At 41.9% G+C, this 15,700-nt stretch overlaps 1 protein-coding gene across 1 annotated transcript; it reads right to left on the reverse strand.

The window, feature by feature from the left end:
- Positions 1–4,607: 4,607 nt before the first annotated feature.
- On the reverse strand, positions 4,608–9,608 carry klhl26 (kelch-like family member 26). The gene is made up of 3 exons (XM_034213152.1): positions 9,397–9,608; positions 7,227–7,409; positions 4,608–6,746 (listed from the first exon to the last, which is right to left on the reverse strand). The coding sequence occupies exons 1-3, from the start codon at positions 9,444–9,446 to the stop codon at positions 5,165–5,167; spliced, it is 1,815 nt and encodes a 604-aa protein (XP_034069043.1). The 5' UTR covers positions 9,447–9,608; the 3' UTR covers positions 4,608–5,164.
- Positions 9,609–15,700: the final 6,092 nt, after the last annotated feature.

Below are 15,700 nucleotides of genomic sequence, written 5' to 3' on the forward strand. Positions count from 1 at the left end.
ATCTTAAAAAGCTCCATACAATTTTTCTTAAATGTCTGTGGGGGTTTGTGGATATAAACAGCTCAAACTTTCATACTGTAATGTATCGTGCCTTAATTGAGTTGTTGTGAAAATAAGGACAGAAAAAGCACCTGGAAGTTATTTTTAAAACATGATACACCTTTAATAGGATGCACATAAAACCTCACAAATGTCTACATTCCCCTTCGACAAAGAGTGGCTTCCTTTATATTGCACTTCAATAATATCATGTGCTTTTACTGGTACACATAAAACAAGACTAATACACTAAGGCAACAGGAGAAACATGTATGGACATCATTGTGTAGATGATCACATTTAAAAAGAACAACATGTCTTCCTTAAACATATAACGTATATTAATAAATTCAGCGGCAGAATCAGATGCCTGACAAATACTGAAAAGTGCAGCAATGCAGTAAAAATAAAAACCCAAGCCGGTATCAAACACAGCAAAAAGATTGTTTAAATGATTTTTGAGAGTAGTTTTGATGTTAAATCTGTATAAATAAATGGCACTATATTGTGTAAGTCAAGGGACAAAACCAATATGCAACACTTGTTTAACATAAAGAGCAGCACACACTGACATTAAAAACACATGAATGATTCATGTAGCTGCCTTAAGAGGTCCAAACTGGCTTCTTATGTGACTGAGAGAACAACTACTGTCAGGTTTCAGCTCAGGATACTCAGGGTAGCTAAAGAAAAACAACATTAACACCACATTTAATATGAGATATCAACATAAAACACAAAAACTACCCGTGTTCATTTGTGCAATCATTACTGTCCGTTGTGGTTTGTTGACAAGTACATTTGAGGAGACAAACAACACTGAGACTCGGTCAAAAAAGGATAATCTTAATAAAACATTTAAAACTATACAATCAAAATGTCTAACAATATAAGGTTCAGTCTGTTGATACCTTTGTAAACACACAATCTAACTATAGGTTACTAACGTAACCCCAGTTCTCAGAGTAACATGAAGTAAGATGTCTCACTATGGGATACGCCTCCCCGCGAATGCCTCAGAAGCATCAATCTCATTACGCCAATCCTGATTGGCTGGTGATCTTGACGACCAGTCAGGGAATCCGACCACCCTTTAAGTAGCTTGCACTACGACGCAGCGTCATTCAAAATAAGCACCTCTTCTCGCTTCGCCTCAGCAAGAAGGGCTGTCTGGTGAGACATCTCACTTCATGTTACTCTGAGAACTGGGGTTACGTTAGTAACCTATAGTTCTCATTCATAACACTCCGTTCGATGTCTCACTATGGGATATTGAGACTCCCGTATTGCTAGACATGCTTATCTCGAAAATCACCAAAAATCAGTACTCAACAGGTAGAACTCTGTCCCAACACGGGGCCCAGCACTGCATGGGCCACACTTGGAGCAGAGACATCCAATCTGTAAAAACGGACAAAAGTGAGCGGTGAAGACCAGCTCGCTGCTGCACAAATGTCCTGGATGGTAACACCCTTGAACAAAGCCCAGGACGTAGCCAGGCCACGAGTAGAATGAGCACGCAGGCCCGTTGGTGCCTGCAAACTAGTGTTAATTTCGTTGACTAAATCTATGACGAAATATGTTCGTCAACGACCTTTTTTTCCATGACGAAAACGAGACGATGACGAGACGGCATTAAACAATAACTGTAACGAAATCATCATGCAATATCGTTGACGAAAAGTGACGAGACGAAAATGTAGTTCACTAAATAAAAACTATGCCAAAATCTCTCTTTACTTTCGTTGACGAAAAATGAGGAGACGAAATATTATCAAAGATAACGTTACATCTCTGATAGTCAGTTTTTCTCCCAGAAGTTCCATTTCCGGGGCTGCGGCAGGGCAGCAGCTGTGTGTCTGCGGTGCGCGCGGCGGTAGATTTGAATTACACCGGGCAGCGGCACAATATGAACTGTCAGGAAGACTCGGGTCTAACTCATGGTCTAACTAACCTTATTTAACAGAAAATGAAATGGCAACAGGGCTTGGGAGCAGTGGTCGCACTCGCGTTAACCGAATACCACCCCCCCCCCCCGTCAGCGCGAGTGATTGATAAATTGTGCACTCGACGGATAATAATGGATTATGACGGAAATGTTACGATCCGTCAAAATGACTGACAACGAAAAAGTCTAAAGCCACCACTGCTTGGGAGAAAGAAACGATGTGATATTTGGGCCCATTTTCGCTACAATGAGGCGGAGAAAAAAAGCGAATGCATTGTTTTATCAGAAGGGAAGCAATGTGGCCATAACACAGCTGGTAAAAACACCACAAACCTGAGCAGATACTCTCTGCAAAGCTGCATTCTTAATCATTCAACCTGTGTTTTTCATCAAATAAGGACAAGATATAATCTTATTTATTTATATATACTAAAATGACAAATTATTGGTTTTGGCTAGACTAGTTTGACTGAAATGTTCTATATAATCTGATGACTAAAAAAGCCTCAACAGTTTTTATTGACAAAAATAATTAGTTTTCTTTGACTAAAATATGACTAAAATGCTCAGACTTTTAGTCGACTAAATCTTGACTAAAATGTTTACTGTTTTAGTCGACTAAAATAAGACTAAAATGCTCAGACTTTTAGTCGACTAAAACTTGACTAAATAAAAACAGGATGAAGGTGACTAAATATAACTAAAACTAAAAAGGAAATTTAACACAGGACTAAGACTAAAACGAAATTAAAAAATAGCTGACGAAATTAACACTACTGCAAACCCTGACTCGTATAAGCCAGAGCTATCGCTTCCACAATCCAGTGGGAGAGTCGTTGCCTGGTAACGGGCTTGCCCTTATGAGGGCTAGCCCAGGATACAAAGAGTTGGTCATTGCATCGAAACTCTTTAGACCTGTCCATATAGGTGCGCAAGGCACGAACTAGGCACAGCAAATTCGGCCGCTGTTCTCTAGAAGAACACAACGGTGAAGGAAATGCCGCAAGGTCAATGGGGGTGCATGAGCCAACCACCTTGGGCACAAAAGCAGGGTTGGGCTTCAGCAACACTCTTGTTTGTCCCGGGGCAAACTGAGTGCATGAAGGGTGTACAGAGAGCTCATGAATGTCATTGACTCGCTTGGCAGATGCCAGAGCCAGCAACAACACTGTCTTCAGTGACAGGTGTTTCATGTCAACTTCTTCCAGGGGTTCAAATGGAGGTCGAGTGAGCCCATCTAAAACCACTGCCAAGTCCCATAAGGGCACCAGTGACCTGGAAACAGGGAGGAGCCTGCGAGCCCCTTTCATAAAACGGCAGACCAAGGGATGTTGGTTAGCCGTCTTTCCCTCAAAACCCACGTGGCATGCAGCAATAGCAGCCAGGTACACTTTAATCGTAGAGAAAGCTCTGTGTTTATCAATCAAGTCCTGTAGAAATGACAAAATCACACCGACAGGACATTGAAAAGAGACATGTCCCTTTTGGAGGCACCACTCCTCAAACATCAAGAGACCTGGTGGAGGAAGCCCTTGCACTCTGAATAGTGTTTATCACCTTCTGAGGAAGCCCCACTGTACTCAAATTATACCACTCATGGGCCAGGCCCATAGTGGTATATCATCCTCGTCTTCGTCTGAGTCGGATAAGAGAAACTCAGAGGCACCCTCTTCGTCTTCCTCTATATAATCCAACTCCAGGACATCCTCTGCGAGTGGAACCACGGTGAGATCCAGCTGGGAGCCCCAGCTAGCCTCAGCGCAAGGCTCAGCCTCCGCGGCGGCTACCTCCATGTCTCGGTTGCCGGACGGCACATCGCCAGACATGAAAGGATCTCCTCCCGACAGGCTAGCTTGGCGCGCTAGCCGTCGGCGGAGGCTCTTGATGGTGAAGCGGGCACAGTGTCTGCACGAACCGGGGGCGTCGATAGCCTTCCGGGCATGTTCCAGCCCAAGGCAGGACGAGCAGACCTGGTGTGAGTCCGTGCTCGATATTTAATACCCGCAGCCGCAAAGTCGAGCCTCAGTCTCCTCTGGTGTGAGGAAGAGAAGGGTCCATCCTGGATATCCGGAGTGCCGACTTGGAGGGACGGAACAACAACAGGTATGTTACGGTTCAATATATCAAAAACCCTTACCGTTAAAAACCGGCGGGGCAGAATCGAGTATTAACTGGTGTGTTAATATTCTAATCTGCGAAGCAACAATAACTGGTATGTTACTGTTCAATAATCAAAAACCTTACCGTTGAAAAAACGGCGGGGCAGAATTGAGTATTAACTGGTGTGTTAATATTCTAATCTTATGCGAAGCAAGTGTAGCCGGCAAGCGTCCGGCGACCGAAAGTTAGCTTAGAGTGGTTCAGTCTATGAACAGTTAAGCTAGCCAGGCTACTACAAATGTAGAGATGTGCTCCGAAGCGAGAAGAGGTGTTTGAATGACGCTGTGTCGTAGCGCAAGCTACTTAAAGGGTGGTCGGATTCCCTGACGTGGTCGTCAAGATCACCAGCCAATCAGGATTGGCGTAATGAGATTTATGCTTCTGAGGCATTCGCGGGGAGGCGTATCCCATAGTGAGACATCGAACGGAGTGTTATGAATGAGATCTCAAGACTTCCATTCAAAATGTTAGACAATTTGTGCTCTATGTAACTTTAGCCCTTCATTGGTAAAACTATAATATTTTAGTAAGTAATTTTTTTTATTTAGGTAATGCTACTCCAGAAGATAAATTATATCTTTACCATTAATAAGAGAAATAATTTCAAAGAAATTAAATATAAATAGGAAACGTCTCATTAGCTTTTTATATGCTGTTCCCATAGGCTGTTCCCCAGTAACGCATACAACGTTTCTTTCAAATGGTCCTTTGAAAGCCTGTATCACAATCATAAGTGTATTAAGATCCTGACGTCTTTTACATAAAAGTAATTTCAAATCAAATTGTGCTCTAAAAAGGTTTGTTTGATCGATTAAACATTTCTTGATCAAAACAAGGACACATGATAATATACCAAATGAGTAATGCTGCTTAGTAGCTTTTTGGGCCATTCCATTAAATGACTGAACAACACACAAACGCACACCACCTGTTGCTCACATAATGTTCACTCCTTGCGTCAGTGGTCGGCAGTAAAGATCACATATAGTAAAGTCTTCACAGTCACAGGTCGGTTGGTTAGCGTTGTGTGGTGTTTTGTGGAATAATAATTGGTGTGCTAGCGATGCCAGCAAAGGATTCTGGGAAGTGCAAATCCCTCTCCCACTCGTCTGTCTCTGTGTTGAACACCTGCACGATGCTTGTGACATTGTTCAGGTGCCAGTTGTAGCCCCCGACGATGTAGATCTTCCTGTCCAGTAAGCAGCAGCCAGCCTCGGACTGTCCTGCTCTCATGGGGCTGACGGTGGTCCACTGGTCGCTCTCTGGAATGTAATACTCCACCGCAAGCACGTCAAAACAACGGTCCACGTGATCCATGCGGCCGCCCAGAGCATAAACCCGATCCCTGGTGCTGATCATGGCATGCAACACTCTGGGTTCAATCATGGGGGCCCTGAAGTCCCACTGGTCTGAGGCTGGGTTGTAGCAGTGAAGAGTTTTCTTATCCTCCAACGACACGCCATAACCCCCCGAGATGTACAGCCTCTCCCCGCAGGGAGTCCCTGCATGACCCCAAATCCTGCGCCTCAATGGTTCCACATTAGTCCACTCGTTCTTCTTTGGGCAGTAACACTCTACAGATGACAGACTACCAGATCGATTGCGCCCTCCGGTGGCATACAGCTGTCCACGCAGCACGTTTAGCTGAAACTGGATACGAGCCTCATGCAAAGGTTGGATGCGCAGCCACTGGTTGAGGTGCGGGTCGTAACGGAAACAGCTGTCTACCGCCCCCTCGCCGCTCCGGTACTGTAAGTGCTGTCCACCAACGACGTACACAAAGTTATCAAGTACGGCAACACAGGCGTGGCTGCACCCTGTGTCCATCTCTGTCAGCTCTTTGAATTGACGAGAAGCCATGTCAGGGAGATGGTACACCTTGTTGCTCACCGTGCGGTCGTTGTCAGTGTACGGCGTCCCTCCAAAGGTGATGACTGACAAGACTTCAGAACGTATGTGTGTCCGCGAAGACTGCATCTCATGCTGTCTGAAGGGAAGAATCTGGTAGTTGAAGGCCTCGAGGAGATACTGGCGGCAGAGCACGTCCTCCACCATGATGTCCACCGTCTGAACGTTGTCCACCAGCTCAGAGGAGCGCATGAGGGGAAAGCGCACGTGGCAGAGGACGCTGCTGGCTTGAGCCCGGCGAGACTCGTCATACTGGAGCCACCTGATGGTGGCATGGAAGAGGTCGATCTCTCTACAGTTCTTCAGTTTGTTGCTCTGCAGGAAGAAGACTAGGCGCTCCATGGGAATGTGCAGGAAGTCATCCTCCTCCGCAATCTGAAGGAAGTGGCGGAAGGTGAAGGAATCCACCGACTCTTTGAGGGAAGACAGGCTGAAGGTGGTGGCCATCTGGCCGATGTGAAGGCAGGTCTCCACGCTCATCGCTGATTTGAGGAACTCTTCGCAGAGCTCCACGACTGGAACCATCTGAAGGAAAGCGGCTGCCCCGAGGACATCTTGAATACAGTCCAGGTCTAAAGTGACTTCTGAACTGTAGGCAAAGTCAATGATATGTTTCAGTCCGCGGGCGGACAGGCCCTTCAGCTCAATGGTATCTTGATTTGCCTCCCTCATGCCTCCAGTAAACATTGCTCTGTAACAAAAGAACAAGTCAATGAGCTAGATCACATTTTTACAAATCTATGTCTTCTAAATTCAAGATTTGAATATTGTATGACATTTCAAGATTTAGTTAGAGCACTTGTATGACATGAAATGTCATCCTCAGAAAATGGGAAAAAGAAGAGCTAGAACAGTAGAAAAAAACAACACTCACGCTTCACCTATATCCTCACAATGTACCTGGTCTAATATCACAACATCTATACTACATTCATATATAATCACAACCTAGTTCAGATTAAAGATAAAATGAAAGAAAAACAAGTGAGCGCATCCTTTAGTGCTTGTTGTGAATTTCACATTTTTCCACTCTTTACCTTTATCCCCGAACTGAATTGCTCTTAATGTCCTATTTTATCTGCAGCTCACTCAGAGCACTCTGGATAAGAGCATCAGCTAAGTGCTTCCAAATAAAAAATGGACAGTGAGAAGTCTTGGGATTCATACTAACCTGAAGTAATCACTACAGGAGGCCAGCACAGCTTTGTGGACCTGGAAGCGCTCCTCATTGATGGCCAGCACAACGTCAAGTAGTTGGCCCCGAGAACGCAAGACGGACAAGCCCTGGAGGAGGCTGGCACTGTGGCTCGGTGCAGAGAATGTACAGCGCAGGGTGCTATTCTTGTTAGCCATACTGGAAAGAAAAAAATGGTACGGTCACAATGAATAGATCAAGGGATCCTATATATAAAACCCTCCTATAGTTTTAACTTGAACTTGTGGACACTTTCTTCATTTTTCACTATAAGGAAAGAGCTAGATGCTCTGATCTTCTGGTTGAGCAGGATGTATAGCTCAAGAAAATATAAATATGATCCGTATGAGGATATCTAATGTCTGGTGTTAATTCAAGGTGTAGCTGCACACAGCAATACAGTGATGGACATTTTATCTAATATGCCACTGAGCCAAGAGGAAATGCAATCTGTGGTGTACAGTGTCTTTGCATTAGTGAGAGCAAATCTGCACACAGGAGAGAAACAACATTATAGAAATGTCATGTCTAGACTACCCGCTGTTGCTGCTGCTGCACAGAAAATGTAAACCATCAGTAAGAAGCATGATCACGGTGTTGGAAACATCCCTGCTACAGGTAAGCAATAACAAAGGTCAGTGTGCGGTAGAAAATCTAACTTGTTTGTTTACATCACTGGGGACAGACATGTCAAAAGACATAAAAGATACAAATATATTTGAAGACTAAAAAGGTACAAACTTTACCTGAGATTTAAGCTTACTGGCATAATTTCAAATATGAAACATTTGAACAAACACCACATGTAGAAAAACGATATCAGATATTTGTACTGACAGCTAATATTATTTGGCACTTTCCTAATGTACATGCTTTGTTAAATGAGAACCAAAATTGCATCCAATCAAATAAAAGGCAGATTACAAATGACAGAAATCCCATTTCTGTCATTTGTAATCCCATTGTTCGAATCCTTCACTTTTGTATTCCGATTAGAATATAATACCGAGCAGAAATCAGGTCATGAAATATTTAATGAAAATAAAGCTCTGGAACATTTAGGCTTGTGTATACATGGCTGAAACAATACAATATTAAAAAACACACATTTTCATTGTTATGGATGTAAGATGATTACTTACAAATACTTACAAAATGACTTTCTTGCCCCTCATATTTTTTTATCTGATCAAATCAAATCAGTATTGTCATTACATGAGGAATATGCCCAAATATAAGATTACAATTTTCACATTAGGGCTAAAACAACAGTTTGTCTATAAAGCCCTACAAGTGTGAAGTATTCCACTTCTTTCATTTGTTGAGTACGGGAGTCATTTTGAAAACACTGGGGTTACTAAACCATCATTTATCAAAGTATTCACACCTGTGGGTTTTTCCACAGTGACGCATCAACATGAGAAAACGGCCAAATAATTTATCCAAAAATGTACAGTTTTCACAACCCATGTTGAACTATCAGCCTTTATTGAAACCAATAGACATGACTGACATCAGTCAATGTGTTTTATGAGATTATATTCAAAACAGAATTAAAACAAGTCAACAAACTTTCACTTTTACCATTTATGTTCACAATTTGCAACTTTATTTAGTCGAGTTTCCAGTGAAAGCTTTGTAGTGTAACAATGTTGCTACGCCTAACTTTTTTTGTTAAAATTTGCTGTATATTTTACGCAATTTTATCATAATAGTGACACTATTATGAATTGTGCCTTGATCTTTTCAGGCAATATTCTTCTTGTTACAGTCATGCAAATAAAGCATAGGCGTTATTAACATTTCAAAGTATTGAAAGTAGTAAAGGAGGAATGCTTTACCAAACGTCAACAGTGTGTTGAAGTTAATCTGCTACAAACAACAGGCTCACTTCGGTGTGTTTACTCCACTGAATGGGAATTGTCACACCCTTACTTTATTTCCACTGCTGGGCACCCCTATAGCAGTCAGTGTGGACGCCTGGAGGCCAGCTCAGCTCCTCGGTGTTTCCCGGAGTCAAGCAGTGACGCTGACACGCTTCAGCGGGTCTCGATAGGGCTGCAGCCACGGAGCCTTCGCACAAAGTAACACCGAGGGACCAAAACAAAACCGCGGACACAGCACATCCTCACCCGGCTTCACTCACCTGCTCTGTGGGTGTTTCGAAGCACAGTCCCCGCCATCCGACTCCGCCATCTTCTAGCACTAAGCAACACGCATGGAGCATTTTCAGTAATGTTACCAGAAGGTCAAAGGCACGAATGGCCTATTCATGCCGTTTAAAAAAGTATAGACACAGCCCGTTATGCAGGCACGGGGGGAAACAGCATTGTCTCCGATGGGAACACGGTGCTGACCTCTCCCACCGGCGGTCTGCTGCACCTCCTTCCTCTGTACCGACAGCCTCTTGCCGCTGGGAGGCTCCACTGTCATACTGAATGTGAGACAACTTTATAGAAATTCATATCACATATGTTACTGATGCCATTTGTCATACTTTGTTAAACTCATAAATAATAAAGTTCCATAACTTCAGTTGAGAACAAAGACCACACCTTATCTCCCCAAGGCAATTTCCCATCCAATAGGTGTGCTATATAGGTGTGTATAACCCTTTCTCCTGTCTGTTTATCCCTCTTTCAGCATAAGAACCAGAGGGGGATTCAATGGAGCCTGAATACCTACACTGAGACCCTCACCCTGCACCCTCAGTCTCAACTCTCAGTGTTTTTCAAGCCTTTCCCTGTTTTTTGTATTAAACAAAACATTAAGCTTTCCCAATGGTGTGGTTTTCGTTTTGAGAAAAAGTGCAAATGCAGTGTTTGTATATAAATCACATATTTTTTTGCTGTTGGTCGTGAAATTGCTCCTGCTTCCTCCGCTCTGTGTCAGTGGGGAAGCTGTACATTCGTACTCCTTTCTCTGAGCGATTGGAGCATCCCCAGGCAGCACAGCAAACCATGGTGGCGACTAGGAGGCAGCACAGCAAACCAGGACAACACGGAGGAAAAGGCACAGACAAACTGCATGATATGCTATTCAATGTTTATTGAATTCCATGTATTTGCAATGGATGTTCCTAAAACAACACATTTAACATCATCATCATCATCATGCTGCTGCTGCTAGTCCTTTGATAGTCAGCTGTCGGTCTCCTGTCCTTTCTGAAAGCCATAAAGATGACATTAGTCATTTAGATAACTTGTGTCCTCAATTACCATGGGATTACTGAAACTACCATGAATTTAAGAAAATGGTAGACATTAATCTAATCTGAATTTTAAAGCATTACTTTAGATCCCTTCCCTCTAAATATATCAATACACATTAGAAAGTGATGCTCCTGACTACCATACAAGTTTAAGAAGATAATATTGGTTTTAAAGAATTCAAAGCTATAAATAAACAGCAACAGGCTCTTTAACCAAGGCACTGTTAGCCTAACAAACTAGTTGTTCACACTAATCCTAATATTATCACTTAATATTAGCAAATTCTATTTTATTTTTAAAAACATATTGATGTAAATACATACACATATCGATTTGTTGTATAAATATTGCAAATCAAAACCTTTATTCACTAATAATTACCAAAAATCGTAGTTCTATCTCCTGTTATCAATGCATTCACATTGCCCGCCATGAACTTCCGGGGAACGATCCTCTTCTACATGAACCACGTGATGATAACCGTTTTTGGACTTCCGTTGTCGTAACTCTTCTATTATATGGCTCTGGTTCAGACCTACCATCTCGTGTCAGAGCTCAAAGGGGAGCACGCCTCCTTATATGTGCCGTATGAGTAGGCGGAGTCTTTGATGTGATTGGTCAGAAATTTTGTGATTTTATGTGTCTCAATTAGCTTAAAAACGATCAGTTTTAAGCAGACCTTGTTGTTTTTGAAGCTTTAATATTGGTATTGATAAATGATGAACTTACTTTGGCCTTTAGGATTTTGTTAAATGTAGAGAACAGTGTTTATTTCTGTATTTAACTCTTCACTCACCCTTTCATGAGTCGTGACCTGATTGGTCAGGTTGAATTTGGAAGGCTGACTGGGAAGAGAGGGGAGGTGTGGCATTTTGTTCCTTGCTGGTGAACAAGCAGTTTCTTTAAAATAATGTCTTTGTGGAAGGCTAAGAAATAAAATGCCTGTCTTTTCTTTTTCTTTTTTAAAGAAAACCCTCTCTCCGTTTTATCCAACCAACCCGGTATCACGGCAAGACGTGAACATGTGACGATTTACCATGCTGGGAGATGTGAAGATGTCACGATTTCGTCCCTTCAAACGTGACAGTTACACAATATTGTTAACCCATGTTAACCAGTGGAGAAATAACCAGAAATGCCAAGCAAATGCTACCCCGACGTAATGATTTATTTTGTAATAGTCACACCGAGTCACACACGATTACGCTGATTTTCTTGTTTCCTCAGCTGGTCGACACCTCTTTTAGCAGAAACAAAGGCTACATTAATGCATTAAATCGATGTTAATCCATATGTGTGGATCATAGCAGCTGGATCATAGGTGTGGATGTGGAATTAACGGACGTGACGTTGTGCGATTGAGTTGCCAGGCAACAGCTTCGGTTCATGTTAATTTACAAACTCTTCAACTACAACCAGTTATATTTAAAAACATGTTAAAAGGCCTCACGAAATACTTTAATGCAAATTAAAATGTAAATTTGAAGGAATGTGTGTATAACAAAATACATCGGTGATAAACGAAACCGGAAACAGGTGTAGGCAAGATCCTCAGCTCGATGATTGGATGGTTTAGCCGCAATGCATGCTGGGATTTGGTGTTTATGTGATGTGAAATCTGAAAACGTTTTTAAAAAAATAAAATAATACTTTATTCCGACTGTGCTTGATTTTCTCTTTGAAAGTCATCACATAACGGCATTGTAATACACGGTTCGGCTGCATTAAGTATTACATATCTGCCATAATTCTCTATTTATAGAACCCTGCTGAGAAGACTTCTTGACAAACAGGAGAACTGCCGCCAAAACTGAAAACGTGCCATGGATCATAAATATATAAGCAATTAAACAACATCTTACATTTATTTTTCACACAATACGTCTGCTTGCAGTATCAACACTAATTCGGCTGACTTTTATATTTGATCCAATTGTAGATAGGCTGTATTTACACCATAACGGTGCACAGCTGATAGAAAGGGACACCTGGTGGTTAAAGCACGTTATTGAATTTTATTATTTTATTATTAGATATTAAAGGTGGGGTAGGTAGGTTTCAGAAACCGGCTCGAGTGCACTAACATTTGAAAGTACGCAGCCAAAAAGAATCCGCCCCTTCCTTCAGACTTCCTTACAGAGCACCTCCTCCAACACACATGAACGCGCACATGACGTCAGCAGACTGGTGAAAGTGGCCGCCTGTTGCTGCGAGTCATTGAAGTACTGCTCCAATGCACGTCCAATGACGGCACGCCCAATGAGGGCACGAGATACATGTGTAATTCGTAATTCATGCCTTTGTTTCTACGCGTCTATTACTGTAATGCACTTTATGCCGGCCTAAACAAGACCTCGCTGGCACGCCTGCAGCTGGTACAAAATGCTGCGGCTCGGCTGCTTACAGGAACACGCAAGCATGAACACATCACACAAATGCTGGCTTCCCTCCACTGGCTTCCTGTCCATTTTAGAGTTAATTTTAAGATGTTATTGTTTGTTTTTAAATCGCTTAATGGGCTGACCCCTCAGTACATCTCAGACCTTCTACAGGTGTACACCCCCTCAAGGGCTTTGAGGTCGGTTGATCAGCTGCTGCTGGTAGTCCCTAAAACCAAGAAAAATACCAGGGGAGACCGAGCCTTCTCAGCGGTAGCCCCCAGGCTCTGGAACGACCTGCCCCCCCATGTCAAATTGTCGCCCACCCTTCAAACGTTTAAGTCCCGCCTGAAGACCCACCTCTTTTCCCTCGCTTTCGAGTCAGTTTGAGCTAGGCTATGTTTTATCGATTGTGCTTTTATTTGTCTGTCCATAGCCCTTATGTGCCTTTTTATCTATTCTTATGTATGCCTTTTTATCTATTCTTATGTGTGCCTTTTATCTATTATTGTAATATCATATTTTATTATAATGTCTATAATGTCTATAATGTCTGCTGTGAAGCACTTCGGTAAAACCCTCTGTTTTAATATGTGCTATATAAATAAAGTGGATTGGATAGTTATGCAATGAATGAAAAACTTGGGTCGCAGGTTCCTCAACAGTGCATTACAAGACATCTATCAATATGTGTGTATACCTCCACCATTAAACTGTCATTCGGTACATTTCTTATACTATCTACATACATCTTATAAGAGTATAATACATTATGTATAATATCAGTTTAATAATAAACAAATAAGTGCTTGAACATAGTTAACATAGCAGGAAAGCAATATATTAGACGTTAAGTACTTTGTCAGGCTTAATATTTATCTGTAGATACAAATGTCACTGTGTGTGCTGTATGCTCTGCATGTGTGACCATTAAAGAGGGTTTCATCCCTCCATATTCTTCTTCTATACCCCCAAAGCTTTTTTCCTATTAAAAAGAAGACCTTAACCTAAAGTACTCTTTATTGTTTAAGTTTAAGCCTTATTAGTGTGTCTGTTTTGCACATCCTCCTATTAATATCTAATAAATAATAAAATAATACAATTCAATAACATGCTTTAACCACCAGGTGTCCCTTTCTATCAGCTGCGCACCGTTATGGTGTAAATACAGCCTATCTACCAATTGGATCAAATATAAAAGTCAGCCGAATTAGTGTTGATACTGCAAGGAGATGTATTGTGTGAAAATAAATGTAAGATGTTGTTTAATTGCTTATATATTTATGATCCACGTCACGCTTTCAGTTTTGGCGGCAGTTCTTCCTGTTTGTCTGAGAACTACGGCAGATATGTAATATTTAATGCAGCCGAACCGTGTATTACAATGCCGTTATATGATGACTTTCAAAGGGAAAAGCAAGCACAGTCGGAATAAAGTATTATTTTATTTTTTAAAAACGTTTTCAGATTTCACATCACATAAACACCAAATCCCAGCATGCATTGCGGCTAAACCATCCAATCATCGAGCTGAGGATCTTGCCTACGTCTGTTTCCGGTTTCGTTTATCACCGACATACAGTATATGATCACCAATGTATTTTGTTATACACACATTCCTTCACATTTACATTTTAATTTGCATTAAAGTATTTCGTGAGGCATTCTAACATGTTTTTAAATATAACTACGGTTGTAGTTGAAGAGTTTGTAAATTAACATGAACCGGAGCTGTTGCCTGGCAACTCAATCGTACAACGTCACGTCCGTTAATTCCACATCCACACCAGGGCTGCTTCTCAGGTCGACTATTTTCATTTCCTCGCTCCTCGGTCTCACCGGAAGTTGATTTGCCTGCGCCATCTTGAGTACCGTCCCATGGCTCTTATTTCTGCCGGGCTGCTTCTCAGGTCGATTAAATGAAATCCTTGCTTCCCTCACTTGCGTCGTTTCCCTGCGTTTAGTTCCTCCCACCAGGGAAGCATGGAGGGACGCAAGGAAACCACGAGAAGCAGGGAAATGAGTTTTAAGAGCAATGGGACGTCCTTTCCTCCGGAGCGTCACGTGAAGCGACGTCCGTTTGTGATGACGCTGCACAGCTGATCGTCTGACAGCAGCCAGCTCTGTCCCCGTTATTTCCATACACACCCCCGCCTCTGTTAGTACACATTTACTGACACAAACATTTGTATCATCTGTTGTAGATCCCAATAAATAAAATAAAATAAGAACTCATTCTCAAAAAAGATAAACGCCATTCTTAAAATGTATAAACGAACAATAGTTTGATTAATATTGATTAGAGTGCACAAAATAAATAAAATAATTGAGAGAAGAAAAAGATATATGTTATCTATCAAAACCCAGTTAGATTAACATTCATTGGATTGCACACTTTGTTTGTTTGTTTGTTTGTTTGGATATGTAGCACATTAACATTTTAATAGCACTTAATGACTGAATGGAAATGACAATAAATGAAAATGTAAAACGAAAAAAGCGATCATGAAAATGTTTCCAACAAATGAATAAAATGATTTTTGACCACTTTGTTGTTCAGATATATCACATATGTGTAACTAAATGAAACAGGAATTGAAACAAAACACGGTATAAACTGAGGAGTGACTCCCGTGAGGTTCATGTATTTTCTTCACTCCGCTGGGAAACGGCTCTCATGTCAAGAAGCATGAGATCAGTGCATGCACTGCATCGTCCAATCAGTGAGCGATACACAGTAAGGGGGCGGGGCGAGTATCTGAGGATTTCATCGGAGGATGGTATGGTGGTTCCTCGATTATCGCTCCTCCATTATCACTCCTCGCTCCTCGATCCTCGGTCCTCCGGCAGAAATAAGAGC

This window comes from Gymnodraco acuticeps, unplaced genomic scaffold, assembly GCF_902827175.1.
Source record: "Gymnodraco acuticeps unplaced genomic scaffold, fGymAcu1.1, whole genome shotgun sequence".
Lineage (NCBI taxonomy): Eukaryota > Metazoa > Chordata > Actinopteri > Perciformes > Bathydraconidae > Gymnodraco > Gymnodraco acuticeps.

Coding starts and splice junctions, on each gene's coding strand:
- klhl26 (XM_034213152.1), bottom strand. CDS start 9,446: ATGGCGGAGTCGGATGGCGGGGACTGTGCTTCGAAACACCCACAGAGC. Junction 7,410..9,396: donor TCGAAACACCCACAGAGCAG/GTGAGTGAAGCC, acceptor TTTTCTTTCCAG/TATGGCTAACAAGAATAGCA. Junction 6,747..7,226: donor TCCTGTAGTGATTACTTCAG/GTTAGTATGAAT, acceptor CTTTTGTTACAG/AGCAATGTTTACTGGAGGCA.